This window comes from Canis lupus, chromosome 11 (genome assembly GCF_011100685.1).
Source record: "Canis lupus familiaris isolate Mischka breed German Shepherd chromosome 11, alternate assembly UU_Cfam_GSD_1.0, whole genome shotgun sequence".
Lineage (NCBI taxonomy): Eukaryota > Metazoa > Chordata > Mammalia > Carnivora > Canidae > Canis > Canis lupus.
Genome location: NC_049232.1, coordinates 12004777 through 12020672, shown reverse-complemented (window position 1 = coordinate 12020672; position 15896 = coordinate 12004777). Strand labels below are relative to the sequence as shown.

General features: G+C 40.2%; 1 protein-coding gene across 8 annotated transcripts in view; it reads right to left on the bottom strand.

The window, feature by feature from the left end:
• Window positions 1-15896, bottom strand: part of LOC474655 (zinc finger protein 474) — a 53219-nt gene that overhangs the window by 17719 nt on the left and 19604 nt on the right. For 5 of the 8 annotated variants that reach the window (XM_038551940.1, XM_038551941.1, XM_038551942.1 and 2 more), the window contains one exon: window positions 8296-9542. In XM_038551940.1, the coding sequence (XP_038407868.1) occupies window positions 8296-9330 (1035 nt within the window). In that variant the 5' untranslated portion in view covers window positions 9331-9542. Of the gene's footprint in view, window positions 1-1212; window positions 1418-6474; window positions 6580-8295; window positions 9543-14677; window positions 14790-15896 lie in introns of those variants that run through there. The other 3 variants (XR_005366574.1, XM_038551938.1, XM_038551943.1) reach the window with 3 other exon arrangements.

Below are 15896 nucleotides of genomic sequence, written 5' to 3'. Positions count from 1 at the left end.
TATTTCCAATGCTTGATTTGTCTCCAATTTATATGCTAAAGGGCCCCCCAGCTCAGAGGAGAGGCCAAAGAAGAATATTAGAATATTGATATATTGAAATATTGCAAACTTACTGAGTTCCTGGGTATATTAGACCCTTCTTCAATTTCTAGTACATTTCTTCCTTGTATGACAACCTCAAAGAGTTAACATTTTTTTAAAGATTATTTATTTGAGAGAGTGAAAGTGAGAGAGATCACAGAGGAAGAGGGGAAAGCAGCCTCCCAGCTGAGCAGAGAGCCTGATGTGGGACTTGATTCCAGGACCCCAGGATCATTACCTGAGCTAAAGGCAGACGCTTAACCTACTGAGCCACCCAGGTGGTCTGAGGTAAAAATTTGAAAGGGAAGTAGATGTAAGAAGGAAATGAATTATGTAATATAAAGGGAAAGCAAGAGACAGAGTCCTAAGTCAGACCTTCTTGAAGCTCTATATAGGTTGAACTTCTATTCACAGGTTGTGTTGCCTTTGGTGAAGTTCTAAGAATCTTGGGGGAGATATTAGTTGTTGACCTTGGAATTTGGATTTCTGAGAACTGGGTACATCCATTCAGTCATTACTCAAAGATTTACTAAGTTTTTGCAGCTAGAAAACATGGATGTCTGCTTGGGGCTGGAAGCAGGGAGGGGGAGGGACAGGGAGAAACAAGAACATGAAGACAAATGAAATTATTTAAGCTGAATTAATAATTCTTTGAGACTGTGGCATCTTGTAGCTTTGTTCATTTTAGGCCTGAATAATATTGGAATTTATTATATGTGATACTCTCCTCTCACAAAAGTTATAGTCAGTATATCTGTTTCTATAGGAGCAGAAAGCCACATATTGGAGCACCAGTGCAATGACTATCTAATATTGCTTTGGTCTTGGGACTCTGGAGGAGGTAACTCTGTCATGTTCTCTCCTATCACATATACAATTGCGATTTGAAGCTGATTTAAAAAAAATAATTATGTTAAGCTGTCATTTGTACAGAGGAGCATTACTCTTCACGTTTTCATATTAGGAAGTGATACATCAATTTCACTGGTGATGCAGTTGCTCTAAAATTTGTAACTACTCCCCCCCACACACACACACTACACACATAGTCCACACAGGCAATATACACGCACAAATGCCTTTGGGCTGGCTTCTAGAACCAAGAATGCAGAAGAGAACTGGTGTGGTTACCTCACAGTTGTGCTTGGTACACCTGAGAGCCATGGGATCCAAGCATGCTTCCCTGATATGCAGGCATGGTTGGCATCAAGGAAAGATGAAGACATGGCACACAGAGCTGGACATTAGTAGTTCAAATGTCAGCATCATCAGGGGGCAGTTTGTGAGGTCAATACTGGTCTCATGACATCAACACAGCTGAGGTGAATTGGGGCCACTGAAAGGGATTATAAAAGTGAGAACCCCCAGAAGGATCCCACTGAATGTTCCATCTACCATCTCCAAAGACTTCCAAGCCAGTCTTGCGTTTGGGAATCATAGAGGCAAATGGTTCCAGGAGCTTTAATCTTGATTTGTGTCTTGATGAAGACACAAATGACCAAGTAGACTCTTAAAAATAACCTTTTTCTCCCTATGTCTCTCTTTTCTATCAGATAGGCTTGATAAGCTTGACTGGCATTTCATTAAGAACATATGAGGTATAAGTAAACAGATCAAAGTTGGCTCATCTTCCCATTAGCAGCCTAAAACTTGCCTTATCTGCATGCAACCTCCTCTGGACATTGTGCAGATATGAAATCCCGCCCTCCCGGAGTGCTAGGATCCCCCCCACTGCTGTGTGTTTCTTCTCCAGGCTTCACACTTTGCCCTATGACCTCTCCTGTTTCTTCAACCTCCCTCTCTCCACTGAATCAGGATTCTAAACATTCACATATGATCTGGAGGTTCCCATCTTCTAAAGAAGCCTCTCTTAACCCAACATCTCTATTTCTAACTTACTCATTATTTCTCTCCTGGTCTTCAAAGCCAAACTTCTCAAAACACATCCTACTGTTATTGGTTCTAGGTAGTTTCACCATAAGTATTTTTTGCAAGCATATTTTTTTTTTGCTGCATAACTAATTGGCTGTAAGACAATTTTGCCATAAGAAATAAAATAATGAAAAACAAAAGAGGAAACAGTAAAATGGACATAATGAAACATAAAAAGTAATAAAATTATTCATTTCTTCCTTCATTAAAAAAGGTATCAGTTTTCCAAATACAAGGATGCATATTTGAAACTGAGCTTTGCATTGCATTGTGAAAGCCTTCTATACTGTTCATTCTTGGTATATTGTCACATAGTCTGTCTATAGATGTTCCAAAGTTCTATGGGAAACATGGAAGAAATGCTAACACTCTGATGCATTTGTTGCTGGGCTTTGTTATTATTGTCACTGATACATTATCATTTTCTGGTATGGTATAACGAACGCACAGTCTGGCTTCACACTCTCTTCTTTCTATCAAGTCTACATATGGTGTCGTTATTCACTATTTTAAGATCACCACATCTATTCGTCACCGTACAGAGTTTTATGAGGGCTAGGTAAGATTTATGTAATATAAAAATTGGAACTTTGTCAAGGAAGAAATGAAACCAAACTATTAACCAGTTATTTTGTCTTTTACAGCCAATTAGTTATGTAGTAAGAACGTGCAGCAAAATGCTTGGGGCAAAGATGTCTGTGGCAAAGATGCTTATGGCAGAAATACTGGACATGATTTTCATCATCCACACACTCCGGAACCGCCAACACTACACGGAATGTGTCCTTTCCAAGGTTATGAGACTCAATCCACATTGACAAGTTGAATAGGTATTTTTTTACCTTTATCCTACTCCACCTCCCAGTATCCCACACTGCTTTCTACTCTCTTGTGTGTGACATTTTCTGCAGTGTTTCCAGGCTCTCATTCTCCAGCTCCTCCTCCTCTAACCACTAAATCATGTAATGCCTTAGGGCTCAGCCTGTGTCTCCTTTTCCAACCCAGTACTCATTCTGATGACTTTACGTATATATTAATAATGCACAAATATATGTCCCAGTCCAATCTTCTCTTTTGAGACCCAGACTTATATATTCAGCCTGACTTAACCACTTAGATATCTCGCCAGCACTTTGAATTTGCTGTGTGTATGAAGGAACTACTGGTCTTAACCTCCAAGATCCTCCTCTGTCTCCAGTCTTGCCATCTTAGAAAATGACACCAGAGCACTTGTTCGAGCTAGAAGTCTGAGAGTCATGCTCATCCTCTCCTCACACCTTCACATCCCAACTACCACCAAATTCTGTCCAATATTCCTCATCTCTGTCTTCGCTACCAACATCCTTGGCCAAGCTTTCATCTGCTTTCAGCTGGGTCCCCGCAAGAATCACACAACTGATAACCTACATCCACTGGGCAGCTTCAGGGACTATGCTGTTTCTACAGCCACATCTTGTGTGCCTGTCACCCCCTTCATCAGGCTCTGACTAACCTATCTTTGGCCAGAATGTCTCTTCCTCTTACCATTCCCTTCTCACCACATCTTTACTCTTGGCAAATTCTTTCTTACCCATCACATCTCAGCTGAAATGTCACTTTCTTCCAGAGGTTTTCTCTAACTAAGATCCTGAATGTCAGCCTCCCATCATTAGACACTATCATATCACAATTTGGAATTCTATATTTATTTATATTTCCTATTTCCTCCATAAGAATAAAAACTCCATAAGATCAGGAAGTGTATCTTCTTTATGACTCTATATATAGTACTCAGTCCAATACCTAACAATAAATATTTGCTGAATAAATACACTTCTGTCCTCTGTCTTCTTAACACTTAGACTCTTTTTGTATCCCACACATGCCATGTCTCTTAGACTTGAAATGATAGGGTCTTTGGAATTAGATCTGATTCTGACACCCACTACCAAACTCACTATGTTGTTTAACCTCAATCTCCCCAGATAGAAAGTGGGAAAATTTTATCTGTTATGGTAATATTATGGAATATTAAAATGAGATCATGCACATATAGTGCTGATCATAAGGGAACTCAACAACAAAAAAAATCAGTTTCCTTTCTTCTATGCCTTCTTATAAACTCTAAATACTTTTGACCCCATAGATACAAATGTGCAAACACACTTGAAAAGGTGAGAATATGCATCCTTCCCTTCTGAGTCTTTCTGATGGTGACACGCCCATTGAGAGTTTTGCCTTTAGAGAATAAGTTACTTAGCCACAGAACACCATTAACAATGTTAAAGCAAATATATAGCTGTCGATCTAAATAACTGCAGTGTGTATTATATGGGCACTTTCTCAAATATATTTGGAGGTAACAGGAGATTTTTGACAGCATACAGACCATACTTTAAAAGAAAACAGCAGATGGCAGCACCAGATGCTAGAGATGTGTCTGGTGGGATTTTTTAGCTCAAATCTAAACATCTAGGATGCCAAAGGTAACTTAAAACTAGATTCAGAGAGAATCATTTATAAAAAAAAAAAAAAAAGATAATTTCCCTAAATAAAAACATGCCTGCTTTGTAATATAGTATGGGATTTTTAGGAACAATGTTTCACATGGTATAAGCAAAATTCCAAGAAAATAACCACATGCATTATCTAACTAATAAAAGGTAATGAGACAAAGCTTCATTTTGGTTTGTCACTACATTTAATTAACTACTGATCTGTGTTCCAATTAGCCAGAAATGACCTGAAATCCAAGAATGAAAGATGATTGGCTTCTAGGAAAGGGCAACATTTTCCTCAAATATTAAATGCAAGCATTAAAATTTATTCACTCATATCAAGATAAGGAGTAATAATGACCTTTATTACTATACTCCTGAGCATCACGTAGGCAATTGTTTATTAAAATGTTTGCTGAAATAGTAGGCTTACTAAAGAGACTAGAATTTAATAGATTACATAAATGCAATATTAACACTTAAAATGTTAATCTATGCATATCTTTATTATGCATCCAAATTTCCTCTGGACTTATCACCACTTTTATTTATTAAAAAAATTATTTATTTATTCATGAGAGACACAGAGAGGCAGAGACATAGGCAGAGGGAGATACAGGCTCCTCGCGAGGAGGCTGGGTATGGGACTCCATCCCAGGATCCTGGGATCACACCCTGAGCTGAAGGCTGACAACCACTGAGCCACCTAGGTGTCCCTTATCACTACTTTTAAATTCTTGCTTAGGTGGATATTGCTTACACAGGTTTTCCCTTTTTTTGGAGGAAAGAAAGAATGATTCAGCTCCTGATACTATCTAATGCAGATGCAGCGACCCCAGGGCAGTCACACCTTTGAAATAAAGATCTTCACTTCCTCTGCTTAGCATCCTTCACAGCTTGCCTGTGAGATCAGAAAGGGTACATTCAGGCCTATATTCTGGAAGAGAAGCAACGGTTAATTCGAGCGCATACAGTGGTTCATTGGGCAAAGCAGAGCGAAAGCAAAATGCCCACAGATGTCTCGGAGAAGAACTTGTCTCAGGCGGTATTTATTTGCGTGCAGATTTGATTGAAGGGTAACAGGAGCCCCTGTGTCATAAGAGAACTGAGCCAGTCTATGTTGGAGGAACATTCTGAGTGGGGAGGGCAATTCACTCTGCCAGCAAGACTTAGTCATTGTTGCCCAACTGGAGTGAATTGTTTTCCAAGCACTATGATCATGGTTCTGAAAATACTTTTCCTCACCTGAATTCTCTACGAGATTGAACCCCCGAGAGCATTAGGCATGATTGCTGATTCTGATCAACGATTCTAGAAGGAAATTGCTCTGATTGACAAGAGAAGAAGCATACATCTGAGCTGTGAAAAGAATGGCTGTGTGTCCTAGCCAAAAGTTGGCTGTCACAGGCAGATGAAATATTGAAATCTAATAGTGCACAAAGCAGAGATCTTCATGAGAAGTGGATTATTTCCCATAGTGTCTAAACTTTGAATGATACAAATAAATTGTACTACCTAAATTTTAAATGACACAAACAAAGGAAAACAGCCATAGATCAAATGGTAACTGAAAGTGAAAACCATACTACCTGGGAGAGGTTTCCTGCTGAAAACACTATGGAATGGCAAATATCTTTCCTAGGGAAGAAATAAAGTCCATGCCTCTCTGATGCCTGCCACTTTTGTCCATTTTAATTAATGCAAGATTGCTTTAAGTCTGGCAGCTAAAGGGACCCTATATTGGATGACCTTCCTAGGCCCTCCACGAAAGCCTGTGTGATCCCCAAACAGGCCAGCACATATTCAACAGCACCGAGAGCCAGTTTCTCACTGACACGCGCCTTCCCAGGCCTGGGAGCAGGGTTGGTTGTGCTGTGACAGAGCCACGTCCCCTAGATGCCCCTGTTCTGATGGAAGTCCACTACTTTGATCTAAATGCCCAAGTCACCAAGGGCCATCGCTGACCTCTTCCTCTGACATCTCCCCTCCAGATGCCTGGGTGAGTCAGGAAGTGTCTTCCTGTGAAGCCAGGGGCCCAGGCCAGCCTTCTTTAGCAGTCGTGACTGAGTGGGAACACGCCGTGCTCAGCCTGCTGGCACAAAGTATGTGTTATAACAGAAAGCACAAGAATCCTGACCACACTCTTCCCTATCTCGAGATCTGTACTTAGAACATGTGAAGCAAATGCATACAATCAGGAAACAGGGCGGCAAGTCAGAGAGCTAACGGACTTGCTGATTTGCGGCTCCGAGCCATGGAGTCTTGTGTTCTCTGAATCCAGACCCCACACGTTTTGGAAGAAAAGCAACAGCCAGAAGATGGGAAAAACAGATCATGTTTATGAGACCAGCCTGCAGCTCATGCCACATTTAAGAGTTTGGGTTTTGATTTTAGCACAGAAACTAGCCATTCTTGCTTCAGTGTTCATCAGAAAACTTGCCCAGTATCTCTCAGTCTGATTCTTTGGCTTTAGGATCATTGTCTTGGAATCTTCTAAACCAGTACATTTCTAGTCATTTCATTTTAAACATGAAAGTTAGGAAAAAGTACTAGAAGTTTGCCAATGTAATGCAACAAAAAAGCAAGGAAGAAAAGTTGCATTAAAAATAAAGGCTGCTTCCTGTTCCCCAAACTTAGTCCTTCTGGTTAACTCTTTTAGAATGGCTTGGGTAACTTCAGTTTCCCCAAGCAGTCCATTTAAAGGCAGGGGCGCCTGGCTGGCTCAGTCAGGAAAGAATGTGACTCAATCTCAGGATCGTGAGTTCGAGACCCACATCGGGAATGGCACCTACTCTAAAAAAAAAGAAAAAGAAAGAAAAAGAATCCCTACAGGATTTGCTTTAGATAGCCAACCATAGAGAAAAGATTTTGACCACTTCCTATTTCTCATGATTTGACATTCTGTAAGGAATGACACAAAACAGTGCACCCACGTCCTGTGCTTCTTGGCAAGACAAAGCACATGGACCACATCGTGTGGATAGCCACCCCCATAAGCATTCTTCCCCAGTTGTAGTTGATGGTGAACCTTCAGGTAAACAATACTTCACCATACCAGTTGGAGACCCATGGAGTCATGCTTATTCCCAGGTGCCCAAGTGGGGAGCAGCGCCTCGGGTCCAAACCAAACGCAGGGCACAGAGCAACAGTTCTGAGTGCTGCCCAAAACCATGAATCCGCACGTCTTTGCTTTGGAGTATGCCCTGGGGCTAATCTCCCACATATCATAATCATGGAAGTGTTAAAAGAAAACATGCTGTATCTGAAGAGCACATCTATTTCTGTAAGTGCTCCACTGCTTAATTGTTGATAAAGTCATTTGGGGTTTTTGACATAGATTCTATTTTAGTAAGATAAACTCAGCATAACGTGGTGTTGCCAAAAATGAATTCCTAAGGTAGATGACTAAAATAAACTGGTAATAAATATTGGCTGTTGGAATGGGAATTATATCTCTGCAATGTAGACACAGCATTAATGACTCATTTTCAAATAACAGTCTCTCCCAAGGATTATTGGTATGAGGAATCAGGGAAGAAAGACTTCCATCTCTCTTTTAGACAGCAGAGTAGAAGATGGCAATAAACCTACCAGGCAGGGATGTTCTTATATCTACTTTGTCAACAGAGATATAGGGCCCAACAGGGGTCAACTTGGATAGGCTGCAATGAGGCAGACATTTGGCATTGAAAGAAACCATCTTAGGGATGGAGGTAGCTGAGTCTGGGGATAGTTTTCTCTCAATCCCTTGGAGGTAGAATGTACTCCCAGGTCCACCCAATGCATCTCATGTGGCATGAATTACCTTATCAGTCACAGTGGGTGCTGCCATGTTCCTTGGTTGCTTGGAATTAGTGGACTCTTTTAGGCCACCTTTACTCCCTAAAGTCAAATTCTGAATTTTTTGCCCACTAGGTTGAGCTTTACAGCTTCTCTGGTGTACTGGAAGGCGGTCTGGGGCAAAGGTCCGGCAGCAATTTGGACAGGGCACCAGCTGTGCTTGAGTTGACCCTTCTTGGTTGGACAGTCCAGTTGAAAGTGTCTGGGGCTTCTGTGGGAGTGGTCGGCGATGCTCCCTGGGGAGCCGGTCATTTTCTATTTTCCACTTTTCCAGGCATTTGGGCTCATGAATGGGAAGGGACAGAGTGCCAAATTCCCTACCACAAATGTAGCAGATGAGAGTCTTTGGTCGAGCTGGGATGCCACTAGAAGCTTTCTTGGGACCAGCAGGATCATCAGAACTGGTGGGGTTTGGTGCTCTGGGCCTATCACCCTTTAGCTTGCAGCTTCTCTGGTGAATAAGAAGGCTATCTGGCAAGAATGTGCGGCCACAGGATTCGCAGGGCAGCAGCTGAGCTTGGAAACTTTGGTATGCTGCCTCATTCACTGCCTGAAGATTATAGGACCCAGTGCCCCCAAGAGGCTGTGGTTTGGAGGGTTCTGGCCTTCTCAGGTGCTTGGGCAATTTGCTATTTTCAATCCGCCACTTCTCCAAGCACTGAGGTTCATGAATGGCAATTGATTGTGACCCAAATTCTCGGCCACAGATATAGCACACCCGGAATCCAGGCCTGCGGGAGGGGATCACTGGGGGGCTGGGCTGACCTTCTGACATAATTCTCCAACTAGACCGTTTTGAGAGTATCACTGTTCCAGGTCTCATTTTCTGAGGTCCTGTCTTTATTTTTCTAGCAAGACTGACATGCTCTGTTTCTGGCAAAAGGCTAGAGTGGGAGTCACTACATAGAAGGGCTTGGTTGATAAGGAAGGTGGGTTCTTTAGAATGGTGGAAAGTCTGTTGCAATTTGTTGCAAACCCTTTTCTCCTTTCCTGTTTCCATTAACAAGCAAGTCTTTCTCTATGCTTGCTCTGATTTCAGGCCAGATTCCTTTTGGGATTCTGCTCAGAGTGAAGGTTAGTCAGGTTGGCTGTCCTGGGGTTCCACATTGTTGCCAACTCCTTAGACCCAAAGACCATGACTCAGAGCTTCATTGCAGGGCAGCAGTCTGGAATGCTGGAAAGTCCTCATTAAACCTCAGATGCCTCCAAGATCTGTGGGGGAAACATAAATTAAGAACTTATTACACACACACACACACACACACACACACACACACTTTTTAGATTGTAAGTTGATAAAGAACAGTCATTTTCTTTTTTTGACCTAGTATCCCCTTTGGCTAGATAGTAACTAGCACATAAGTTTTTTTCAGCAAATGTTGAAATAAATGTGAAAAAAATTTCCACTATGAATTGCACTATTACAAAATTTAAAGTCGTGTTCTGCCCAAAGAAAGATCGACAATTACAGTGTATCATAGACACATGCGGCATAAACTTACAGAGGCATGGTGGTAAGATCACAGAAGACAGAACTAGAAACTATGACAATGAGATTAATAAAACTGCAGGTAATGTAAAAAGATCTTCTTCCTTTTTTTTTTTTTTAAAGATTTATTTATTTATTCATGATAGACAGGCAGAGAGAGAGAGAGAGAGAGAGAGAGAGGCAGAGACACAGGCAGAGGGAGAAGCAGGCTCCAGGGAGGGAGCCTGATGTGGAACTCGATTCCGAGACCTCAGGATCACGCCCTGGGCCAAAGGCAGGAGCTAAACCGCTGAGCCACCCAGGGATCCCTAAAAAGACCTTCTTCCATTCCCTTAGGGATTCTTAACTTTAAAAAAATTTTTTTAATTTAAATTCAATTAATTAACATATAATGTATTATTGGTTTCAGAAGTAGAGGACAGTGATTCCTCAGTCTTATATAACACTTGGTGGTCATTATTACACCACGTGCTCTCCTTAATGCCCATCATCCAGTTACCTGTCCCCCTGCTGCCCTCCCCTCCAACAACCTTCAGTTTGTTTCCTAGCCTTTTAGTGCCATGATCCTTTTGACAGTTCTCTGAAGCCTATTATTTTAAAGGCAAAAAATAAAAATTTTACTATCACAAGTGAAACTAATTTAATTGAAATAGTTAATCAAATATCTTTAGTTGCAATATATATTTTATTCGAGTTATAGTAATATGCCATACCTAATGGATGCCCCTTAGCCTAAAGTTAAAAGCCCCTGCAGAAGGAATTCAATAGTGAATATAATGAGGATTGTCAGGAAACCCCACAGAGGGGGTAAACTTCATGTAACCTACCATGTATCCACTTTTTTTTATGGGAGTGGAGTATGAATAAATTGGGGCATAAATTTATTTTGGCCCCAAAGCTAAGAGTGCAACCCCAGCCAATACTATTCCTGGTAAAATATCTGTAGATATCCCCAGAGATGAGGATGCTCAGATTTTACTTGATTTTACTTTTACTTTTTTATATAGCTATTGTACTAAATTCTTTGTATTATCTCTATCTGTACCTACATCTATACAGCTAGAGAATATAGATACTAGTTAAATATTGGATAATTCAAATAATATACAATTGGATAAATATTATCTATTTATAAGTATAGTTATATATTACATAATATTATATAATATATAACTATAAAATAGAAGATAGATAATATCTGTCATATAAAAATATACTTTATATTTATATATCATATATTGCTATATATTTATAATGTATTATTTTAAATTACTTTAATTATCAATAATAAATTATTAATATATTATTATATTTAATAACATATAATTATATTATATACTACATAATATAGTAGATATTATCTATCTATCTTTCAAATAATTTTTGTAAAAACATGGCTCATGATTTTCCAAACAAACAAGAAAGGTTAGCTGATAAAATCTAGTTATGGGCAGAAGGCCAGGGAGTTTTTACCTTGGGGAGAGGCATAAGTGAATTTCATCCAGGGTGAAGATTATTGTCTAGGCCCTAAGAAAGATTATTGTCAGAAGTCTTAAGGCCTTCTTCATTCCCTGAAGGGACACTCAGGTCTGGATGGGAAGCTCTGTATCACTCGCGCCCAATCACAAAGGGAGCAGCGCCTGATCTGAGGTTAGACTGTGGACCACAGCAGACACCTGAGTTCGGGCACTACAAGGACAGCCTGCTGATAATTTCAAAACACTGGGCATTACATTTGATAAGGGACAAAAGAGCTGTAAGATCCATGCCTAGTTCCTGTATATTTTGGTGCTGAGGAAGGTCTGAATCTTTGCAAATAAGACTATCAGATCAGTTCTGGCACAGAAGAGGAAGTGATTCTTCATTTTGACAGATCCTAAGACAGTGATATGAATACATGTGACAAAAGAATGCATTGGCCCCAGGGTAGCTAGCACAGAAAATTAAGCTCACAGAAACAAAATGTATCACCTGGCTGGCACCATCCAAAAGAGAAAGTGGATCTACAAAACAGAAGGAATTAAGTAAACTGATTTCATTAGGTTTTTATTGGTACATAAGGGAAATAACCCCAAATCACTCTGCTTTGTTGTTTTTCGCATCTTGTTTACCAAGGATCTTTGTTTTCCTTTCCCACTTTCCTTCATACCAGGAAGTTGCAGATAACAAAAGGACTTAAGAAGACAGGAAAAATCAATGCATATAAATAATCTTACTTCCCCTAAACTTGATCACAGTTTCTCTTACACACACACACACACACACACACACACACACTGCTCCCAGTTGATCAGAATACTGGGAGAGGCCCCATAACTTGCCTCAGCAACTCCTATCTCCCTTAGGATCAGGTAAGAGGACTAATATTTACTGAACCCCAACTATGTATCAGGTATTGTACTAATTTTTTATGTACACAATTTCAATTAATTCTCAAACGAAGGCCAATAGGATTGTTTCAGTTTTATAAATGAAGACACTATGAGTCAGAAGACACGTAACTTGCCCAACTTAAAAACTAGTCAGTTTTTAAATGACAAAACTGAAAACCAATTCCAACTCTCTTTGGCTCTAAGAGTCAGTCAGCTCTTTCCATGATTCATTCTGCCTCAGATTCCACTGACAGAGCTTCTCTTTAGTTTTTATCCCTGTTTTAATGCATGATTCATCTGCCTCACCTGAAGGTAACTAAGTTCCCACCAGCTTTTACACTGCCCTTGAGAAGAAAGAGGAGAAAGGGAAGAGGGAAATAGGGCGCAGGAGGAGATAAGCCTCTGAGATGGAAAGAGAGACAGGAGAGACAGACTGGGAATACTGGAGACAGCATCTTTCCTGAAGCAACAGGACTCATTCTATTTTGCTGGAAGTGGCTCTGGCATCGTGTGCAATAAGGGTTCTTTTCCTGATCTCACCAACAACCTGAGAGAAATCTACACTACTATCCAGGAGAGGGGACAGGCGAGGGGGAATTGGGGTGCAGGGTGAAAGCCAAGGCAGCTCCAAAAGGCCAGATGATCTTCCCTTTGCACCGACTTCACCATTTTGATTAGGGATGGATCTTCATGCACACAGGCATTTTTGTGCTGTAGATACTTTCTCTGCAGCAAACATGAGAGTGTCATCATATTCCTAATTGTAACTTCATCCTTTTTTCTACCGTCTTTTTCCTCCTTCAATGTTCTCCTGAAGTTGCTTAAAGCTATCAAAAGATGAAAGGTGAAATACCTGGAAGAAGTGAAATTTTGGGGAACTGCAGTGTCTCATGGAGAGCCTTACCATGTTTCTTTCCACCAACAATTCTGACAAGGCCTAAGCAGCTCTCTCCTATAGGTTAATTCTACAAGCAAAACTACTGGAAAATACGAAATACATATAGTGAAATCACTTAAGAAATTGGCTTGCCACGCAGACACATCATAAAGCAACGTTGCAAGCTTATAAAGAGAACTACTTTGCAAAGCCAGTCAGCTTTACCCCAAGCAACCGTGGAGAAACATTCACTCCAATTGGTCTGAATTATTCATTTTGACGATATTTGCACAAAGGATGTTTAAAGAATGTCTTAGAAGGCATCACATTTTATCAATATGATGCCTTTTTTTCCATGCCCTTTGGGGTTCATGAGAAGGAAAAGACACTCAAAAGATGAATATAATAACCATGGAAATCCAAACCCATGTTGGCATGAGAAGGTGTTTCCCTATAAAAAGGGGTAGGGGGACAGAGCACAACCAAAGGATTAAATCTTAAAAAAAATTTAGTCTTTTGAAACAAAATAGATAGAAGTGATATATGACCCCTTCCCTGTTAGTATAGCATCCAAAGTCTTTAAATGGACAAATGAATAAATAAGAAAGATGGAGATGCTGGCTCTGAGGAAAATTATAAAATACAGAAGGTTTGTTTTTAATATCCTCTATCCACCCCATCCAGCAGGCTCCATTCTCCCCCGCCTGGAGTCCTCATATGCTTGCCAGCCAGTCTTCCTTACTTTTGAAATCTCGCTTTCAAAAAGGAGCTGATAGACTTTCTTGCACCAAGCCTTACGATTGATGAGGTAATATCCCTCCCAGCATCTGGCAGAGACAACTAGTTCCCCCCACCAGTAGTTATTCTGCCCAACTTCCTCAAATTAAGAGAGCCCCAATTTTTAGGTAGGCACATGATTTCTCATGCCAGTCCTCTTTGCAGGACTGTGTAAGACATGTCTGCAACCTGTTCCTCTTCCCTTCCTTGATACTGATGTTTAAAGCTGGATGTGATGGATGGATGTGATAGCTGGAGCTTTAGCAGCCATCATGGACCAGACTATATTCATGTGACCCCTAATGTGATGGAGCAGAAATTTAGATGGACTTGAGTCCCTAAAAAAGGTGAAGTCACCATACAGGCTCTCAAGTGTCACACTTGGCCTTTATTTACATAAGATAAATAAATATCTAATTGTATTTTAGCCACTTTCAAGGAGTCTTTTCCTTGCATGAAACCTATCTGTAAGGCCTAGTTCTAATGAGATGCAGTTGTATTTTAATAGCTGCCACTGGCTTAGCACAAAATGAATTTTAACAGTGATATTTCAAGCATCAGGATCTTCTTTTTTGATGAGTGAATTTTTTTTGAAAGAGTGCATGTTTGAGGTAAAAAATTACTTATTAAATATATAGTTTTTTCTAAAAATCAGAAATAAGTTGAAACTAAACATGAAGCAATGGTCCTTAACACATTGATTCACAATCTTCCTTTCCTAGAATTCTTTTTTTTGGGAACAAATTCAAATGACATGCTTTGCTTCAGGAAAATAAAAACTTATTTTTTTCCATATGCTTTTGAAAGAACAAGAAGGCATCATTGTTGTTACAATTATTAACAGTGTCTGTGTATTCCAAATGCTGTTTTCTGTATTCAGTTTTGTCATGTTCTGGAATTCCAGATGCTTCACTTCTGCTTTGCCAGCAGGCTCTCTCTGCAAACTGTGGTAAGGAAGGAGGATACAAGATTGGATCAGAAAGAGAAGCCTTGCTCCTTTTCCTTCTTTAAAGATTTTATTTATTTACTTATTTGAGAGAGAGAAAGTACAGGAGCAGGGGTAGGGATGCGGTTGGGGGAGGGGCAGAGGGAGAAGGAGAAGCAGACTCCCCGCTGAGCAGGAATCTTAACTCTGGGCTCCATCCCAGGACCCTGCGATTCTGAGCTGAGCCAAAGGCAGACACTTAACCAAGGGAGCCACCCAGGTGCACCTCGTCTTGCTACTTTTTAAAGGTTTCCTGTCTGCTTGTGGTTCCTATGAACATCAACCCCAGCAACACTTCTTCATCCTGACAGGAGTGGCTTCCTCTGGGAGTCCCTGAAACCAGTTTACAGTGTTTCCAACACTTCCAAACAAGATTCATTCCCTTTCCCTCTCCAAACAACATCATCAGCCAGTCTGTGTCTGTCTCTTCCTTGAAGATTTGATTTTCAACTCCATAAAGCACTTCTCCAAAGTTTCTAGGTTTTGATAATCCAAACCTCTTCCCTTTGATACTTCAGCCCTAGGAATGGTATCTGCTGCCTCCCTCATATAGTTATGTTCTCTTTTTACCCTGCTAGTTACTACGTACGTAACAACTTCTTTCCTGGTTAACAACTCTTCATATGAAATTGTAATTAAATAATTGGTATGGGTTCTATCTCCTAACTGATACAACCACCCTCAGAATGTAAGTAATAAAAATCTATGCTATTCAAGCTGCACATGACCTCAGTATTGCAATAAATATAAACTCAAATGAATTATTTAATAGCATCTTAGAAAATAATATAGTGCTTAACATTGAATCCTCAACTCATTCAGACCACTGAAAACATATTTTTGTAATTTTATACCATCATCATGCTTCAAGAACTAGACAATGTTGTTTGACCCTTTGTAACTGAATTAAACCAAAAGAGGAAACCTGCTGTTTTAGGCATATTCATATTTTCCTTCATTTTTATTTGATTTCCTTCTATAGCTGACCACTGAACCACAAGGCCACCACTGTCACATAGGGAGTCAATTTAAAGTGATCCCATTCCTAGATCAAGGCTGATGAGGG